Source organism: Notamacropus eugenii, chromosome 4 (assembly GCF_028372415.1).
Source record: "Notamacropus eugenii isolate mMacEug1 chromosome 4, mMacEug1.pri_v2, whole genome shotgun sequence".
NCBI lineage: Eukaryota > Metazoa > Chordata > Mammalia > Diprotodontia > Macropodidae > Notamacropus > Notamacropus eugenii.
This window is the reverse complement of record NC_092875.1, coordinates 164,401,791-164,422,089: the sequence shown is the minus strand read 5'-3', so window position 1 is coordinate 164,422,089 and position 20,299 is coordinate 164,401,791. Positions and strand designations below refer to the sequence as shown.

General features: G+C 39.8%; 1 protein-coding gene across 2 annotated transcripts in view; it reads left to right on the top strand.

Moving 5' to 3' along the window:
* The first annotated feature begins 14,630 nt into the window (after positions 1–14,630).
* RIPK2 (receptor interacting serine/threonine kinase 2) overlaps positions 14,631–20,299 on the top strand; it is a 52,656-nt gene continuing 46,987 nt past the window's right edge. For both annotated transcript variants that reach the window (XM_072603622.1, XM_072603621.1), the window contains exon 1: positions 14,631–16,391. In XM_072603622.1, the coding sequence (XP_072459723.1) occupies positions 16,213–16,391 (179 nt within the window). In that variant the 5' untranslated portion in view covers positions 14,631–16,212. The remainder of the gene's footprint in view (positions 16,392–20,299) is intronic.

The following is a 20,299-nucleotide window of genomic DNA, read 5'->3' as shown; positions in this document are numbered from 1 at the left end:
GCTAGGGGAGGTTGAACTAGATCAACTGAACAGCCAACAAGTATTTACTAAACATATATGGTATATCAGTTAGGTGGCACAGAGGATAAAGAACTGGGCCTGGAGTCAGAAAGACCTGAGTTCAAAAATTCACCCACAGACACTGACGACTTGTGTGACCCTAGGCAAGTCACTTACCCTCTGTTTGCTTTAATCCACTGGAGAAAAAAATAGCAAATTGTCCCAATATCTTTGCCAAGAAAATTCCATAAATAGAGTTTTTCACAATTAAAGAACTGTACAACAACAAAACCTTATATTTAGAACAATTGGATGGTGCCATAGATTGAGTGCAGGATCTGGAAGTTCAAATCTGGCCTCAGTACTTACTAGGTGTGTGACTCTAGGCAAGTCACTTAACCCTGTTTGCCTCAGTTTTCTTATTTGTAAAATAGGCTGGAGAAGGAAATGCAAACCACTCCAGTATCTCTGCCAAGAAAACCCCAAATGAGATCAAGAAGAGTCAGACATGACTAAAACAACTGAATATGTGTCAGATATTTTGCTAAAAAATGGGGATACAAAAATGAAAATTATACTGTCTCTCCCCTCAAGGAACTTCTTTTGGGGGAAACTGATAACTAGAGTTTCTTCTTTTTTTAAGTCCTATGGACAAGGCTAAGTTCTTAACTTGCAAGGCTTTCCTGGTCAAGTGAAATTGATATGTCTACGTTTTCAAAGAGCCCTGATCCCACAATGTAAAGATAGTTAGGTGGCACAGGGAATAGGCACTGAACCTGGAGTCAGAAAGACCTGAATTTAAATCCCACCTCAGACACTTATTAGTTATGTGACCTTCAGCAGGTTATTTAAACTTCTCAGTCTCAATTTTCTCTTCTGTAAAATGAGGACAATAATAGTACCTATCTCTCAGTGTTGTTGTAAGAATCAAATAAAATAATGTTTGTGAAATTTAAAACATATATAAATGTTATTATCTGAAAGTGGTTTGTAAGTCAGAGTAGACAGTCTCCCCTAGAGAATTCTAATGTGAGGAGAAGAAAGAACAAACTTTAAGTAAAACTCATCATTCACATGAAATGATATTGCAAGTAGATGAACAGAGTAACTTGTAATAAAATTCTGGGTAATTCTGGGCAGGAAGTGTAGCCAGGTAATTTGGTGATGGATGATAAAATATCTTAAGTTCTTCTCCAGGACACGTACAGTAAGTGTATGCAGATTGTCCAAAAGATCCAGAATAGTAAGTAAAGAAAAAAAAGTGAATATGGATTGTCAAAGATAGCACAAACTAGAAATACAAGATGAACTGGATAACAACATCAAGGTGAATGTTAAGACCACAGAGCTAGAACATGAACAGGTATGTGGCTTCATTGGCAGTGGGTGATTTCCTCCAAGGAATGGAGTTGACTATCAGTATGTTAATAACTACCTAATCAAATTTTGTGTCAGTTACTCACTAGATAAGTCATTTAATATCTCTGAGTCTCAATTTCCTCTTTGATAAAGTGGAGATAATAATAATTACATCTTCCTCACAGGACAGAGACTCAAATGAGATAATGTGTGTCAAAGTGCTCTGCAAACCTTAATGCACCACATAAATATGAAATATCATAAGCCAAACAAAATTTTAACAACTACCAGACATATTTGATATCCCTACTTAAAAACCATGAACCCCAAGTAGTTCTATTTTAGCTATTATCTTAAGCCAAATCAGTATCAATTTAAGCACATTTTTAAAAAGATTTTTCTGACAAAAACAAAAGTAAACCAAGCCTTAAGCCAAAACTTAACAGTCTAAAATATAAAAACTATCAATCATTTTGAAAGGTGACAAAATTAGCATTATTTATAAAGTCATAGGGATTTCACCACATCACTCCTAGTAGGCTCTTAGTGCTACACATTAACAATTTCGGTCCATGTGATTGAACTGCTTCACGTTACCATGTATATATGTAGTTCCTTTTTCAGTAGTACTATGTTAGTTTGTACTGCATCGTTATATCTTCTTATTTAGTTGTCCAATAGGATGCTTGAATTTATAGTGGGAGGACCTCACATGGCACCTGAAGTTGTAGCTTTCTAATTCACTTGACATGTAATGTTATGTATTATGTATTATGGTTACATCTGTAAGCCCCAGAAAGGCAAGTATTGTTTTTTTCTAAACTTTGCATTTATCCTAAGACATGTTCTATGCAAAGTAATCACTTAATAAACGTTTGTTGAAATTTACAGATCATCAAGTTTGAGTCCCTCTTTTTATAGAGGAGGAGACATCAGAACTGTCATAACCTAACAATATGGACTTCAAAGTGTCATGGTTTCCCAAAGTCACATAGGGAGTAAAGAGCAGGGTAGAATTCAAATCCAGATCTTCTAACTCCAAATTTGGTGCTCCTTCCACTACACCCTTATGACCAATAGCATAAATTTATGACAGCTGAAGAGGTGAGAGATGCAGCAGGTAGTGACGAGATTATCTTTCTATATACAAAGCCAACTGGCTCATTGTCAGAATCCAGGTGCCATAAATTAGGGCCACTCACAGCAAAAATTGTAATGAGGATTCTGTGTAAGTATATGGAGTTTTAAAAACAAGACATGATCTACTTCTCCTGCCCATGTTAATTCTTAGATTAGGCAGCAAGTCCTCTCCAAATAAATGATTATATGGGGACTCAATATCTTCATTAGAGAAAGAAAAGGAGAAGGTCCACACATAAGACTTAGATGTACAAAGCAGTTTTATTAGAAGATACTTCTGTTTAGGTCACAGGAGTTAGGGTGGGGATGGAGGGTGGAGGGGTGTCACAGTCTTCTAAATCCACTTTCAGATTGACGTAATGTGTTGATGTGGCAGCTTCTCTAAAGATGGCTTCCCAGATTTCCTTTTCATATAGGAAAAGGTAACATTAGAAATCCTCACTCCTTTAGTTGTGGCTCAGGAATGGTCACTCATAGGGAAGCAAGGTATTTTTATTTGCTAACTCTTTGCCTTTGATTTATGCTTTACAGTTTTCCTCAGGATTGGCTAACAAAGGGGATGTGGTGGTTCTTATCTAAGATTCCAGGTGTGAGGTTATTTGGGTCCAAATAAACACTTATCTACAGAGTTATAATTGGGAAAGCAAGTGGAGGCTTGTTTCAGGAGTGAAAGTAAAAGCAATATATAATAAAAACCACGTGATTATAGTCAATATATAGTGACATTGGTCTTTCTGGGAAGATCTGCCTCTAAGTTCCCGGTCAAAGCCAGGAGAATAGCTTTGAATCATATTCTAGAATGAGAATCAGAGTCCTTTGCTTATGGCTTTTCCCTCCTTAGCATTCCACATAGGGATGCATACTAAAATGCTACAGGAGAAAGAGAATACACTTTGAATATAGAGAGATCCCAGCAAGGGAGGAAGGGTTGCAATTAATGATATAGAAGGGTAGAAACCCCAAACAAGATAATATGAGATTAATCATGGCACTTACAGTTTACAAAGCCCAAACCTCTATTCCCATCCTGGATAGTGACAGGGTCACAGTAGAAGAAAACTATAATAGATAGGAGAGTAAGTAATACTTTAGCAAGTAACCTTTCTTGGGAACTGAACCATCCACCTCAGGAACCAATTTCTTCATGCACACTCCAAAACATAAACCACCCCAATTAAACCCTTTAACTGGTCAAAGGTTGTAGCTATCCCTTCGATCACAATGAAGGTTGTGATGATTATAACGTCCCTCAAGGGAATCAGCACTGCCTGAGCTGGTCCAAGATCCAGTATGGTGTAACATAGTGTTGAGCTTGAAATCAGAAAGGCCAAGGTTCAAATCTTATCTCAAAATGATACGAAATTTGTGACCCTGGACAATTCCCTAACCTTTCTAAACTTTACTTCCCACATAAACAAAATAGCAGTAACAATACCACCTATTACACAGGGTTGTTGTGAGAATTAAGGAGATACTGGACATCAATTACTTTACAATCCTTCAAATATTATAGGAATATGAGCTGTTATTAAGACTAGAAAAGTCTAAATGTGGCAAGAACAGACTGGTTGACCTTCAGCTCCCTTGCGTTTTCGTCATCCTCAACGAAGCCTTTCCCTTTTGATGCAACTGAGTGATACAGTGGATTGAGTGTGGGACCTATGATCAGGATAGACCTGAGTTCAGATCTGGGCTCTGTCTTTACTATGTGACTATGAGCAAGTTACTTGCCAGCCTCAGTTTCCTCAACTATAAAATGTGGATCATAACAGCACCTGTCTCCCAGGGTTGTTGTAAGGATCCAAAGAGATAATATTCATAAGGTGCCTTGCACATATTAGGAGCTTAATAAATGCTTATTCCCCTCCCTTTTCCTTTCAGGCAGTCAAGAAGCTAACTACATTCTAGGCTCAGAACAAGTCTGTTCTTAATAGGTTACTCTATTAGCTTGATTAACTGAAGACAGTATACGCCAACCTAAACATGTCCTTTGTCAAACCCAATAAGCTACCTCACACCAAATAATCATATCCCTATTTTTTGCCTACCCAAGTCAATATGGCCATAAGGATACTAAACATTGGACTTTGGCCTAATTTTTATGATGTTTTAAACAACTGATCAATAAATGATATCGTAACGGTCTGCAAAAGTCAATATTTCTCTCTAAATTTTTAACTTAGTGCCAGGATGGGGCTTGAGTCTTTGGGGAAAAAAAAAATGTCCTTAAAAACGCGTGCGCACGCACACTCACACACACACACACACACACACACACTTAACATAGCATTTATCTCAGTGTAAAATTGTTATAGTGAAATGAATTTTTAGATCTAACCTCATTCTATGTCCTTGGGGAAATGTCCAGTGGAACACCAAAGACAATGGAATTTCCCAGGAAAATTCCACCAATAAACAAATCTTTTCCTCATCCAGTCTGTGCTGGAGGGGAATTCCCAGTTCTTACTATATTTCTCTCATTCTCTCTAAAATGAAACAGGACAACAGTATGCTGCAGATGTATGAAGGCGCAAATTCGAAGATGGAGTTTTCGCTCCATTCCTGTATTTTAATACATTTTCTTAATTTTTATTCATCATTTGATTATAATCTTGTATTTCAATGTTATTTTATCTTTTAAATTTTTAATTCATTTTGAACATAAATGCAAAAAGACCAAAACAAGAACATTTCCATGTATACAGCACAACATAGAAGATTCAGTATAAAATTATGAATTTCCATTTCAAACTGTTTACTTTTTAAAAATGTAAAAAATACTACACATTGTTTTCAAAGCTACCCTCCTTTTCTGTGCTTCCTTCGAAATTTTCCTTTGTTCTATGCTACACATTTTTTATATTTTTCTCCCTTCCTCCCTACCCCACCCTAGAAAAGGTTACAATTAAACACAAATACAGATATATACACATATGAAACCATACTATGCATACTTCTATTTACCAGTTCTTTCTCTGGAGATAGCATCTTTCTTCATAAGTCCTTTGTAGTTGGTTTGAGTATTTATGAAACTCAAGATATATTATGCCAGGCCTAGAGGCCTGAGGGCTACCCGAGTCTTACCTTACCTCTATCGCAGGTCTTCGGCTGGCCAAACCAGATAAACGTATGAGAGAAGAGACTTTCCGGAGTCGAACAAGGGTTAGGCTTTATTCAGGGTCTCAGTTACATGTGCAGGGGAAGCTCTTCCTTAGGAGGGAGAGAGAAAATCTCCCAAGGAGGCAAAGATCTTATAATAAGAGATTGGAAGCAGAAGTGTAAGTGGGGAGAGAGGGGGAGGGGAGATCGAAGAGAGGACGGAGCCCTCTGTCCTGTAAGGGCCCCTCCCGAGCTAAGAGAGCCTTCAGGCTTTCCTGACCCTAATTAAGCTCTCCGGCCGCATAGTTTTGCACCTGAATACCGAGCCTGTTAGATAACAATAGGTGTGCCCAGATCCGGGACAGTCTCAGGGGGATGCTCCTCCCATCACGTTTCTCACGGGAAGAGGAGGAAATACACGAGATTGCTCGGTCTCACTCCTCGATTCCCTGGTGTTTTATGGGGGGCCTCATGAGAACTCTAAGATTTAGAAGTTCCCACCTTTACCCGCCCGAGACTGTCCACATGGAATTGAGCTTCCATCCCCAGCAATATTACTCATTCAAAGTTGTTCTTAGAACAAAATTTGTTACTATGTACAACATTCACTTGATACTACGCATTTCACTTTTCATTATTTCATGTTCATTATTATTTTTAAAAGTGTCTAGGAATTAGAATACAGCTTATTACTCTCATATTTTTTGCAGGTGATATGACAAAGATTTTCTTTAGGGATTCACATATTCCAATTCTTTATCAAATGATAACTTATGAAAAAGTCTAAGAAGAATGAAAAAAATGAATGCTGCTTAAAAGATAAGGCAAAAGATCTCATCTAACAATCCCTCATTTATAAATAACGAAGTCATTAGAAATCTATATATCTCTATTTAAAGAATAATATAATATAATAGCCGCTAAATCTTTAAACATTATCTTCTTTTAGAGTAGTAATTTATTTAAAAAAAAAAAAAAAGAATCTCTAAAGCCTTAAGATGATGAGGCCAGGTCTCAAATGTAGTCAACTCTCTGTCATCTTATGTACTTAGTAAGGTTAGAGGCTTTTTAACCTATTCTCTTAGTAATGTTACTACAAATGGTAACACTGTTAGCAGCAGCAACATCTTTGAATATGAGAAATTAGATTTAGTGGAAATAGTGTAAGGAGGGTGGAATAGGCTTTTAGGCTCAATCTGCTATTAACTAGCCATATGACATTGGGCAAATAACTTACTCTTTATACATCTGTTTCCTTATCTATAAAATAAGGCATTTGGGGCAGATAATCTCTATGTTCACTTCCAATAGCTAAAAAAAGCACACACACTGAATTAGGCACATGCTTTAATTTATTTTAATTTACTTTTGAGTTTAGGTCTCTCTATTACACCCAGGCTGGATGTGCAAAGGCCAGTCACAGACCAATCCTGCTGCACAGAAACTTTAACCTGCTCTGTTTCCTATCTAAACTTCTTCATCTTTCCTTAGACAACCTCATTACACTCCCTCCATCTCCCACCATATTGGTGCTGGACTTAATGAGGACACTAATTAGCTTGTGTTACTGATTAACCACTCTGAAAGTCATTCAGGAAAGTGGAAGATGGGAGTGACTGGGCAAACTGGAGTTTAATGAGAATTTAAACAAGTTCATTTGCAGAATAAACCCAGGCCTGAGGTGTTTGCAAATCCTCCTGATGCTTGGCTCCTTCCCCCACCCCCCCAGCTTGATTTCTTTCTTTCTTTATTTTTTCTTTTCTATTTAAAGAGGCCTTCCCCAACTACTTTTTAAAGAGGCCAATTCACTGAATGGCCTCTTTAATTCACTTTAAGTGAGTACCTGAAAAGGGCTTAGCCTAAAAAGCCAAGGTCTCCCATTGCATCCTGGGCCATCTCCAGTCATCCTGATGAATATCTGGTCACTGGATCCAGATGGCTCAGGAGGAGAAAGTGAGGCTGGTGACCTTGCACAACCCTCCTTCACTCAAAACAAAGTCAAGTGCAAGTCATGTCATCATTTCTATAATGTCATAGTCTTCTTCAAAAATGAAAGATGAACACAACCTGATGGTTGGCCAGGAAAAGGCAGGGGTTAGACAATAAGGGAAGTGACTGATTGTTGTGCTAGGCCCCTTCAAAGCTCCTACCTTTTCCCTTCACCCCAAGACACCTAACAATTTCTCATTTTTTTTCTGTAGCAAGAATGAATGAAGCATATATTAAGGGCTTACTATGAGAATACAAATAGAAAAGTGTGACAATATACGTTCACTACGAGCTCACTTTCTAATGAGTGAGACAACACATGTGGAAGATTTCTGCTATAAATCAGAGGGGAAAATCCCATGGTTTTTCAAGTGTAGCAGCAAAGTAGATGGTAGGGATAGCTTACGGCAGTTGGTAGGGATGACTGGCCCCTTCTCCACAGGAGTTGCTTCCCCAGATGATGCCTGTGATAGAGGGACTAGACTCAGGACTGATGGTTAAAGGGGTACTGCCATTCAACTCATCAGCAGTTGTTATCAGTGGTGATGAGGGAGGGGAAGGAATAAGCATTTATTAAGCAACTACTACATATGAGACACTAGGCTAAGCACTTGACAAATATTATCTTATTTGAAGGTAGGTTCCCTCTCCACAATGATTTCTTCCCTCATTAGTGGCAGTTTGGGTTAAGCTGGAAGCAAGTCAGGTGATTTGGGGAGTACTAATCTCAAGGCTGTTGGGTCCAGGGTCCTAGTCTGTTTACCCCAGGATCTTAGGGGAGATGATGATCCAAATGGTACTTAGTCACAGATTCAGCTAGAATTCTTGTTCTGTACAGTGTGGCTGAGTGGATATCAAAAATTGTCTTCAGAATAGAGCTTCCAAAGTTTCAGTTAGTGATAAACTTGGGGAAATTCCTAACCTGGCAGAACTTCTCAGAAAGCTATTTACTCCTCTCACTAGGGCATCTAATTAAACTCCCAAGTTAGGCAATAACCCTATTATGCATCATCTGCTGTCATTGTGGCCACCTGACTAGAGCCATTAGGTGGTTGTTAATTATAGCCATGGCTAGTTTCTTCTACAGGGCTGTTGTCAGTTACAGTTAAGAGAGTAGACATTCTAGCTACCACTTGTGAAGTTTATCAACTTCTTCAAAATGAAAAAAAAGCTAAGACAAGACTTTCTTTCCAGTACTTTAATGCATGCTTCTAGGAGGGTCCTTGCCTGTGGGCTTTAACACTGCTGTAGCTTGGTGCTCCTGAGCTCAAGCAATCCACAAGCCTCAGGCTTCCCAGTAGCAGGGACACATGCCACCAGCCCAGCTAATAGAAATAAGTTTCCATTTAACTCTTTTGAAGAAAGACATGAAGGGGGAAAGTGTAATTTACAATTACATTTTATATTAAAAGCTAAGCTGATTTAAGCATATTTTTGTCAAGTATATAATCACCTCTTGCTGAGCTATAAAACCCCTTGTAATATTAAAGGTATAATGAGGTGTCTGAAGAGTTTTACCACAGCCCTACAACAAGGTGTGAAAAAGCATAATTATGTATTAGAAATATTTCTAGACTCCACAAGAAAGTTTGAAGAAGGTCGTAACTCAACTGGAGAGGATCATAAGGCCTTGTTCATTGTATAAAAGGGATCTGATACCACACAGAAAACAATGATTAGCCAGATCAATTACAACACACACACCAACACCACCAAAACCATCTTGAGCCCATAAAAAAGAAAGAAAGCCATCCAGGAGTTTAAGAGTGGAAGATGATTCAGCCTAGGAGTTGCCTGTAGAAGATACACCTGCAGTGAGAAGAGGAGGGATTTCAATCTCCTCTCCCCTAATCAGCTCAGCAACCAACCTAGGAAGGGAAACACTGAGCCCAAGGGAGAAGTTTGTGAGGATTCCCTAAGAGAGAAAAGACTTCCAGATCATATTACCAAAGTCATCAGTAGCCTGGATTTACATTTGTTACACTGGCACCTCACTGCCATTATGTTTTAAGTCTGTGCCTATTTTTTCCCACAGATGCCATGTGTGTTAGTGAAAGTATCCTAGATTGATGCAGAAGGGAGCGACAGTTACAGCTATAGTTCTCTCCATGTTACCTCAGGTGCGTTCTAAGGGTCTGCTCTTCAGCTCAATTCTCAAATGCCAGGGCTAGCTCTCTCTTGGATATAGAGATGGCTTCCCTTTCTGCAGCCAGAAGTCCCTTTCCTCCTTAAAGATGCTTCCTTCTTAGAATAACTACCTCTCTCTATCTGCATGTCTAGTGTGTATAGAACCACTTCAAAGTGATATGATTAATGGGGGTTATGGAAGGGAGGGGTGAAAGGAAGGCAGAGGAGGAGGTGAAGAGATGTTCCCTCCTCCAGACCTCCTGGACTATGTCTGTCTGTCTCTCATTCTCTTGGAGGGATGGATGTAGGGATGGATGGATGGATGGAGAGAGAGAGAGAGAGAGAGAGAGAGAGAGAGAGAGAGAGAGAGAGAGAGAGAGAGAGAGAGAGAGAGAGGGAGAATCCCTTTACAGAAAGAATGCCTTTAGAAATATTTACACCATATAAATCATCTCCATTTCTTTAGGGTGTTTAATTATGATAAGGAATCAACGGCTCTATCTTGAATGACCTACCTCAATCTCTACATGGCATTTTGTTAACAATATGACTACATCTATGTTGCTATACAATATTACATAATCCATTGCAGGAAAAACAGTGTGGTTATTCATGTCCTATTATCCCAATAAGCATTATGCATCATCTGCTGTCATTATTCAGCACCCTATCGTGATTCACCACAACAAATCCTCCAGACTTTCTAGAGGACACACCTTCCCCAATCATATCAGACACACTTTTGACCCACATAATATGAGCCACAATTTTACGCTCCCCTCCAAGTTGGAACTTGCATAGATGTTGCTACAGAGAACTTGTCATGTGAAGCACAGGTTTCATACTGATTTGAGCTCTACATCCCTAATTTTTATTGGCACAAAACCATGCATAATTTTAAAGAGAGATTAATACAGGTTATAGCCTGACTTCTTAAAGGAAAAATTATTTAGTTTAATTTCAGGTACTCAATAAATATTGGCTGAATTGAAGGGACCAGTGGAATATGAACCAGCATAATGGCCTGGAGTAGCTTACTGTAGGGCTCTTGTCCTGTCTAATGTTATCAAACAGGAAGCATGCTCAATCCTCATTCTCCTTGACATCTCTGCAGCATTTGATACTGTTGACCGTCACCTGGCTAGCTCTCCTCTCCAGGTTTTCAGGACAATTTCTTGCTTCTCTTCCTAACTGACTGCTCCTTCTCAGTATCCTTTATTGGATATTAGCCACAACACAGCCTCCAACTGTAAGTACACCACAAAGCTCTATCCAATATTCTTTTCTCTTCTCTCATTTCATCACCGTTTCCAAAGATAGTAGACAGAAAAGTTCTGTCCCAGAATCACAGACTTCCACGCTCCCCAGGACATGCCTCTAGCTACAGTATGCTGCCTGCTCTTCCCCTGACATGGTCTGACCTGAGCAAAGTACAGCATGACCATACACCTCCTTATTATTCTTAGAAACTATATTGCTCTTAATGCAGTCCAAGATCATACTAGATTTTCTAGCTGTCACATTACATTATTACTGATATTTAGTCTATGGTCCACCAAAACCTCCACAACACAGATATTTTAACAGAGAGCAAACAGATCTATATGAGAAACCAAACTTCTGTTAGTTCAGTTTCTTTTTAAGATATACACAAGTATACATATAATATATAATTTAATAAGATAGCAAAACTCCTGTTTATGGCCCCTTCTGCCTTTTTTCCTTCTTCAAACTACTTCCTAAATATGCTTTCACAATCTTATATTTGTGAATTTGATTTTTTTAATTCTAGTGCAATACTTTATTTCTAGTAAATTTCATTTTGTGAAATTTGACCCCAAATTCTAGCCTTCTAAGATCTTTTTAGATTCTTTCTCTGTTATTCATTGTGTTAAGAATTCTTTCCAGTTCTATGATATGTGTAAATTCAATAAGCATGTCATCTATAGTTAATCTGAGTTAATGACAAAAAATGTTAAACAGTACAAAGCTAAGCTCAGATCCCTTGGTACTCCACAGGAGACTTCCTTCCAAATTAACAATAAACCTTTAATGACAGGCCATTTAACCAGCTATAAATCCATAGAATTATACTGTTGTCTATCTCATTATCTTGCCGTCTTTTCTACAAGAATAATATGAGTCAAGCTAAATGAAAGCTAAGAACACTAACACAAAATTAGATAACATTAAAAGAGGCATTACTTCTAGCCCAAGGAGGTAGAACTCTGATCTGGTAAGACCATATTGGGAGTATTGTGATCATTTGGGGGCACATTTTAAGAAGAATATGGATAAATTAAGAATATTCAAAAGAGGAAACCAGTATGGTAAAGGGCTTTAATTTTCTGACATATGAAAATCAGTTGAGAGACCTGAGATGTTTAATTTAGAGAAGAAAAGACGCAGGAGGGTCATGACAGGTGTCAAGAACTTGAAAGGTTATCAAGAAAGATTTTTTAAAAATTATTTTTCAGTGATACAGGGTAGAAAGGAAATAGATTTTTGTTCATTGAAAAAATAAAATTTAATAAAAAAGAAAAAAGACTTTCACGTAGAAAAGGAATTCAATGTGTTTTATTTGATCACAAAGAGCAGAACTAGTAGTAAGGGTTGGAATTTTCAAAGAGGCAAATTAAGGCATGACTTCAAGAAGAAACTTCCTTACTATTGGATCAATTTAAAAGATTAATGGAGAAGTAGATAGAGCTCCAGGTGGGAAATCTGGATGATTCATGTTCAAATCTGACCTCAGATACTTATGACCTGTGTGACCCCAGGAAAGTCACTTCACCTCTGTTTACCTCAGTTTCCTCATCTGTAAAATGGGGATAATAATAACACCTACCTCCCAGAGTTGTTGTGAGGATTAAATAAGACAAAAATTGCAAAGCACTTACTAAGGTGCCTGGCACATAGTAACTCCTATATAAATGTTAGCTCTCATTTTTTTTTTAATTTTAAAAGTGAAACAGATTGACTTGAAAAGTAATGGATTTTCTCCTCACAGGTAGTTCTTAGACAAAAGCTGAGTAGCCATTTATTGGGCAAAACGTAGGAGGCATTCTTTTAAAGGTTTGGACTGGACTAGATGTTTGGTGAAATTCCTTCAAACTCTGAGATTCTATATTAAATTTTATTAGATCTACAGTGAGAATTTTAGCAGCATATTAGATGATTAGTAGTCAAATCCTTCAGCAATCAGCAGAACACAATATACAAATATTTTGTCTTTGTTTTTGTCTTAACTCATGAGTTCATCAATGTAGAGAACTCTCAGCATGCAAAATCCATCTGTAAATACAAATCATGTATATATTTTAATCTTTGAGAATTTCCCGGGGCATCAAAGGTTAGTTTAAGTTACTTGTCTATAGTTACATAACAGATATGTGTCAGAGACAAGATTTAAATCCAAATCTTCTTAACTTCAAGGTCTCTATCCTTCCTGAGGCCATTAAGGACTAGACCATCACATTCTGCCTCTACCCTTAAGATTTCAAAAATAATACAGTAAACACTGAGCGACATCATGACCAATTAGAATTTAGGCTCGTTGAAGGCAAGAACTATATTTCTTTCTTTCATTCTTTGTATCCCCAGGACTTAGCACAGTGCCTAGAACATAACAAGATGAACAAATGCTTGATGCTAGACTTGTTGACATGGCCAAAGTACTGGAGCTAATTAATTAGATGTCTGAACTTCAAGGTAGTCTGAAGCATGTTCCTAAGAGCTCAAGAAGACCATCCTGGATTTCTCTATTCCTGTGGTCTATAAGCTTTCTGTGCATAGAGGCTCCCTGGCCACATGCCACCCTGTGTCCCCCTCCAAGCCTGTCTGCCTTTGTAGGACATGGAGATATTAATTCTGTAAGATGAAGGCTGTGTCCTGGATCTGGTGTAAAGTGAGGCACCTTAGATTTTCCTTTAGGGGCCTTCTCTTAAATATTTCAAATAAATAGGCTATTGTTTAGAGTTTTGCAAAAATAAAGATGAATTTGGGTAGACCTGAAAAGGTTTAGAAGTCCAATTACAGCTCATTTCCATAAATCCTACCTACTCGAGGAGTACATGGTGATCTAGGAAAATTAAATTACAGGCTGGGGTCATAAGTAGAATTCTTTTAGATCACCATCAGCAGTGGGATATCAAGTGTGTGATAAAGCACCATCTATCAAACTATTTCTCTAAAGCAAAGCTATCAGACTGGAAGTCTATAGGCCACAAGAGGCCTAGCTGAATGCCCATTTAAGCAAATCAAAATGCAATTGAGAAATGTTTTACAAAATTAAAAAAAAAAAATACAATCCAACACAGGTAATGTTAATTTGCCTTTTTCTAAGTCAATATATGATCCTCTCTTTTTTGAGTTTGGCACGGCTGCTCTAAAGGAAAACATTTTAAAGTAGAAGAGAAGTTTAAGATTTTTGTTATAATTTTATACTTGATGAAACCAATAATGGCTACTCAACCTTCAAGTAACAGTAGTAATATGAGGATGCCTACAGCAGACAGATATTCCACATCTACAAGTCTATTGTTTAGATGATTACCTCTGCTGTTGCTGCCACATTCATCCCACAGTGGGCTCAATAGCACCTGACGATTTTGTGCATGTCATTTTACTTCTCTGGACTATGGTTTCCCCATCAGCAAAACTGGAAATCTCACATAAAGCCTCTCTCTTCTCCCTAACTACCCCAATTCCTTCCATAAAAGAGGGACAAGTAACTCATTGCCAAAGCTTGGTTTGATAGAAATACAAGATTTGAGATCTGAGTTTCCTTCTAAAGAGACAAAGTTACAAAATCCTCATCAAAGGAATGTGGGCAAATGAGAAAAAAAACAAAACAATGAGAAATTTAGTCCATCTTTTCTGTAAAAAAAAAAAAAAAATTAACTGGTCAGATTTTTTTTTTTTCCCTCAAAGGGAGGTTGCCTGGTGTAATGATTCAGGTACCCAATTTTTTCAAAGCCAAAAGACCAGAATTCAAATCCCTGACATTTATTGACACTCTGTGACCTTGGATAAGTCACTTTAACTCTCTGGGACTCAGTTTCCTCACCTCCAAGTGAAGTTGGATTATACAACCTCAGAAATCCTTTCCAGTTCTAAATCTAGACACCTACAAAAGCTGGAGCCCTGAGCAAATTCAGAGAAATGTCTTCCTTCCTTCCTTCTTTTCCATTTATCCTACTTTTATATGCTGATAGGGGAATAAAGATGAAGAGAAGGAAGAAAAGATTCGAGGGGAAGAATTAAAAGAGTAAAATGTCTTTATAATATATTATGATAGGTTTCTTTCCCTGCAGCTCCTATATCGATGGAGCAATGGGAAAGACAGTGTAGGACAAGCAATACCTGATTTCTGGGACTGGGACTTTATTATTCTCCAACACGTGGCGCCCTCCAAAAAGGTCAGAATTTATTATTTTATAAACCCTTCCAAAAACAACGTTTTCCAGTGTTTCTCACCAAGGTCTTCCATCCAGTTCAGCTGGCACTTTCTCCCCTAGCCGCCCCACCAATTCCCCCACCTCAGACTTGGCTCTCCAGTTTGGCAATTTCCGAGTTGTACGTGCAGTCTGGAATGAGAATGGAAGATCCCGCTGACCAAGCGGAAAAGAACCGGCCGGGCACACTTAGGGGTTTTCCCAAAAAGAAAGTGTGGCTTTTCCTGAAGCCAAGGGAGAGTAGAAGGAAAAAACAAAAAAAACAAAAGAGGAGTTTCCTGATCGATCGCCTCGCTTCTTTAAAACTCTAGAGCGAAACTTTTCCCCCACAGCCCATACAACGTGCGCAGCATCCCCACAGTCCTTTCAGAGGAGGAGGCGTCTTCCCAGGGTGGAGACCTGGAGGCTGGCTTCTTACGCTGAGAGGGCTGGCACGGAGCCTGAGATCTCGGAGGCACAGGGGGTGAGGGACTGAATCGGGTGATCCCGGCGCGGGAGGAGCCGGGAGGGGAAGGAAGAGGAGTGTGCGCTGAGCGGCCAGTGCCAGGATCCAAGGCTGGAGACGCTTTTAAGCTGCTGACGTAGCCTGGCAAGCTTGGGAAGGGAGGAGCAGCCGGAGCCGGACCCACACAGAGTTCGGGAGAATTCTTCAGTTTCCTCCAAGGCTGGGGGAGTAGGTCTCGGGTGGAGAGAAGCAGCACCCATTGAGACCGGAGCAGCTTCGGCGGGACTTTGCCCTCGCTTTCTGGGGAGCACCTTCGGGGCTGTGGGCGGCTCGAAGCACTGCAGAGGCTGTTTGGATTGCAGCCGGGGAGGGTTAGCGGAGTCGGGGAAAAGGGACTTTACTTTCTCAGGGTGCTAAAGGGGAGGGAGCCAGTCTCAGACCGCTGCCCTCCGGGGGGAGGGGAGAAGCACCAATGCCCGCGCTCCCGCAGCGGGAGGTGGGAGCGTAGTAGCGCTGCCAAAGCGGAACCGTCCCTCCAGAAACACCGGACTTTCGCTGGAAGAGTTGGGGCTGTCTCCTCCCGGTCTGGCTAGGAGGATGAACGGGGACAGCCTAGCCATCTCCAGCTCCTTGCCCACCATCCCTTACTACAAGCTCGCCGATCTGCACTTCCTGAGCCGGGGGGCATCAGGCACCGTGTACTCGGCTCGCCACTCCGACTGGCGCGTCCAGGTGGCAGTGAAGCAACTGCATTTCCAGTCCCCATTGCAGGAAAGGTAATGACCCTCACCATCGCGGCCCTTCCTCGGGGGCCACAGGTCTCCGCCACCTAAAGGTGCACTCCCACCACTCCGATCCTTCCCTATACCCTCTGTGGCTCGTGGATGTGGTCAGGTAACAGGCGCGCGCGCACATGCTCTCCTATGCAGGTGAGCGCCTCCCTGCTCCGCCGGGCACCTCCTCCTGAATCGGGCTGCCGTGTGATTTACAGGAGAAGCAGGTGGGAGAGGGGAGTGGGGAAAATCCAGCTCTTTTGTCCCTTTTCTTAGACCAGAATCAGATTTCAGCCCGTCTCCTAAATCCCAAACCCCACATCATTGCCACGCCATCCCTAAATGCACCTCCCTTTGCTTTGCTTTGGTTTTGTGTTTGGCCTTTATGGATATGCCATTTAAAATATATATAATTGTAAAGGTACAGTAAGGTTTTTGTTTTGTTTTTGATGGTTGTGCCTCTTGTTGATTGACTTTAAGAAATTTTAAATACCATAGCACATTAGACTTGAGTTATTCCTCCTAGTCCACTCTGGAATTGAAGTCACTGGAGGCTGGAGAACCTACCTCTCATTCTTATTGTATGTGGTAACTGGTGGGAGACTGTCTCTAATGGCCACTGGTCGATTTAAGGGAAATGGTTAAAGTTTGAGGAAACTCTCCTTTCGATTTCAGTTCCAGAAATATTAGCAACACAAGCCTTCAATTCTGTTTGTGCCAACTCTAGACATAGATGCTAGTCTGTGTGTACACTGTTCTTTCCTTTGTAACTTCACTGTACCCTACAGTCACTTTGCAGTGGTCTCACTTTCATGACCTAAACACTTTCTTCTCCCACAGAATCATAGAAGCCTAAACTTATAAGAGACATAAGCAAGTCAGCCTCTTAATTTTACAAGAGTAAAAAGGAGGATCCAGGGAAGTTAAGTGATTTGCCCAAGGTCTGATGGTGGCAGAAAACTCAGGGTTTTTATTTGTTTGTTTTACCTTCAAGGTTAAGGGACCTTTCTGCTACAAATGTATGTAGATTTGTAATATTAAACTACAGCCTAGTGAAAGACGTAGTATGTGTTTTCTTTCTAAATCCTCTTTTAAAATATTGCTCAGTCTCCGCCAGGTTCTACCTCTCAGGGCTGTCAAGATCCCCTCCCCTTGTTGCACTCCCCAACCCCCATTCCCACCTTATCTTCAACTATTAACATCTAAAAATGGGAAGTAGCCAGCTATTAAGGCTTCAGTAGCCCTCTTAGGCAGCATTAGATGCTCGGGCATCTATGAAGTTTGCTTCCTCTCACTTTTACGCTAGAGTCAAATCTGATGATGTGTAGGATTTGATGTTTGTTAACTCTGGCCCCCTTTGTTTTGGAGGAACTGATGTTAGGAATTTATCGGTAGCTGACTCCAAGTAGTTGTTGATAAGAGTGGATATATTTTAGGTTTTCCTTTGCAAATGTTACATATAATTATCACTGATGAGCCCATTAGATATTTGATACCTGATTCTGCCTGAGTAGGAGTAATGGGAGTTTGAATATCACTTTATAGCTATAAGGTAACTTACACTCATCAATTCCGAGGCAACACGGGGTAGTGTATAGAGTGAAATTGAGACCTGGGTTTGCATCCTGCTTTGGACATGACCTACCTACATGATCATAAGGGAGTCTGAACCTTAATTTCTTCATCTGTAAAGTGAGGATATTTGTACCCCTTACTTCACTAAATTGTAAATTGAGAGTTTTGCACAACTTACCATGTTACATAAGTGTGAATTGTGGCTCAGAAGACAAGCCTGTGAAGTAGGGTGTGCAAGTAATTTTATCCTGTGTGATAAATGGAGTCCCAGAGAGTCTCTACAAGGTTTGGCCAAGATCATACAGCTAATATGTGATGGCACAGGGCACTCTGATGGAGTCCTCATAATTTTGGACTTAGTACTTTCTCCTGAACAACACTCCATCTGAAAGAATTTTTAAACAACAGTGAATCAAATTCCTCTCAAGCCTGTGCAACTTTTCACAGTGCATCCTGTTCTCCCACTTGTTGCTAAGGTCTGACTGTAATGCTTTCATTCTGGTCGTTAAGAAAGCAGCATTTACTTAGGCTAAATGCAGGGCTGGGCAGGCCTTGACTCACAGTTTCTTTCCTCATCTATAAACTGAGGATAATAATATTCTTGCTTCTTGGCCAGTGACCATTTTTTGGAACCAAAAATAAGAAAACATGGTCTGAGAGGAATCAGTTTTCAGTAGAAAGAATACTGGTTGTGGAATCAGAGGACCTGGCTTCAATCTCACCTTAGATAAGATCTACACGACTTTTGAAAAAGTCACTTAACTTCTCTGAGCCTCAGGTCCCTCATCTGTAAAATGAAGGAGCTGAACTAAATAGCCTCTGACATCCCATTCACCTCTCGAACTGAAATCCTTTTGCAAAACCTCACTTTTATTTTATTGACTGTCTTAGTACTGGTTCTGGAAATTTGAGACATCTAGGAATAGTGACTGTGAGAACTCATGTACCATTTTGTCTTTTGTGATCATAGAGAGGGATAGGGAGAAGTGTAGAGGGGGAAAATATTTATACTGCCATAAAATTTCTTCATTCTTATTTCAGAAGCAAGGTGGCAATGTGCAACTTCTACCTTCTATCCAATCAGCATTGTGGTTGAAATGATAGATCCTCCTTCTCCTCTAGAAAAGACAAAAGGAAAAAGAAAAATGGAGAAGGCAGAAAACCAGGCTAGATATTTGGTGGCCTGTGGACAGAACAATTGATTTTTCTTTTTCCAAGTGCATGTTTTAATATTAGATAGATTAAATCTGACAGGCTTATTTCCTCCACTCTGAAATCCTGAAGTGTATTAAAATCATTAAAAAAAATTAGCTCTGTTCTTCTTCATAAAACTTGACAAAGTACATTGCTACCATATGCTATCCTCCCCCGACCCATTTATCTGCCTAGCAGGAATCCTCATCTCACTTTTGGTAAAAGTAAAGGGTCAGGGTAGAAGAGGGATGCTTCCATTCAGTTCAGTAAACATTAGTTGAGACCTGTTTGCTGGTCACTATGCTAGGTATCGTTTGAAGCTGAACTGAAACTTTAGCCCCAGGACCACTATCTAACATTATGTCTCCTTGCCCAGGAGTCTTCAGTTCTACCTTCTTTCTTGCTTTTGGGCCGTGAGATTATCTCATAAATGTTATCTTCCCTGCCTCTACTTCTTGAAATAGTTCAGGGCAAGTCTGAGTGTCTGATCTGGAATCGCTCTCATTCTCCTTAGTCCAGGAAATGCCAAAGTGGCTGAAGAGTCAACTCATCTTTACCCTGAAACCAGCTCCTCCTCCTGACTTTCCTGTTGTTTTTCAATTAATGACACTGCCATTCTCGCCTCTTAGACTAGAAACCTTGGAGTCCTCTGACTCCTGACCGCTTGCTGTCGCTGGTCTCCGATTAATCACCCTATCCTGTGTGATTCTTCACATTGTGACACATTGTGTGTCAATTCAACCCATCCTCTCCTTTCCTTTGCTACTGCTCCAACCCCAAATCAGTCCCTCACTATATCTTCCCTAAAATATTCCCTCCAATCTCTCTCTAAGGTTCTAATTTTATCTTGTAACCTTCTCTATATTAATCTTCCAAAAGCATATCTCTACTTATGTCATTCCCCTTCTCAGACACTCTTGTCATTTCCTCATTGTTTACCAGATAAAGTCCATAGTCTTTAGCCTGACATTTAAGACTCTCCAATATTATGCCCCAGCTAGCCTTTGGCTCCTTATCTCCTATTTTTTCTCTGATACATACTCAACGGGGCTACTTGTCAAAAAAAAAAAAAAAGACCCAACAATTTCCTTTAACTGTTCTTTTGTTCTATCAAGAGGAAACATTACATAGTATTTCTAAGA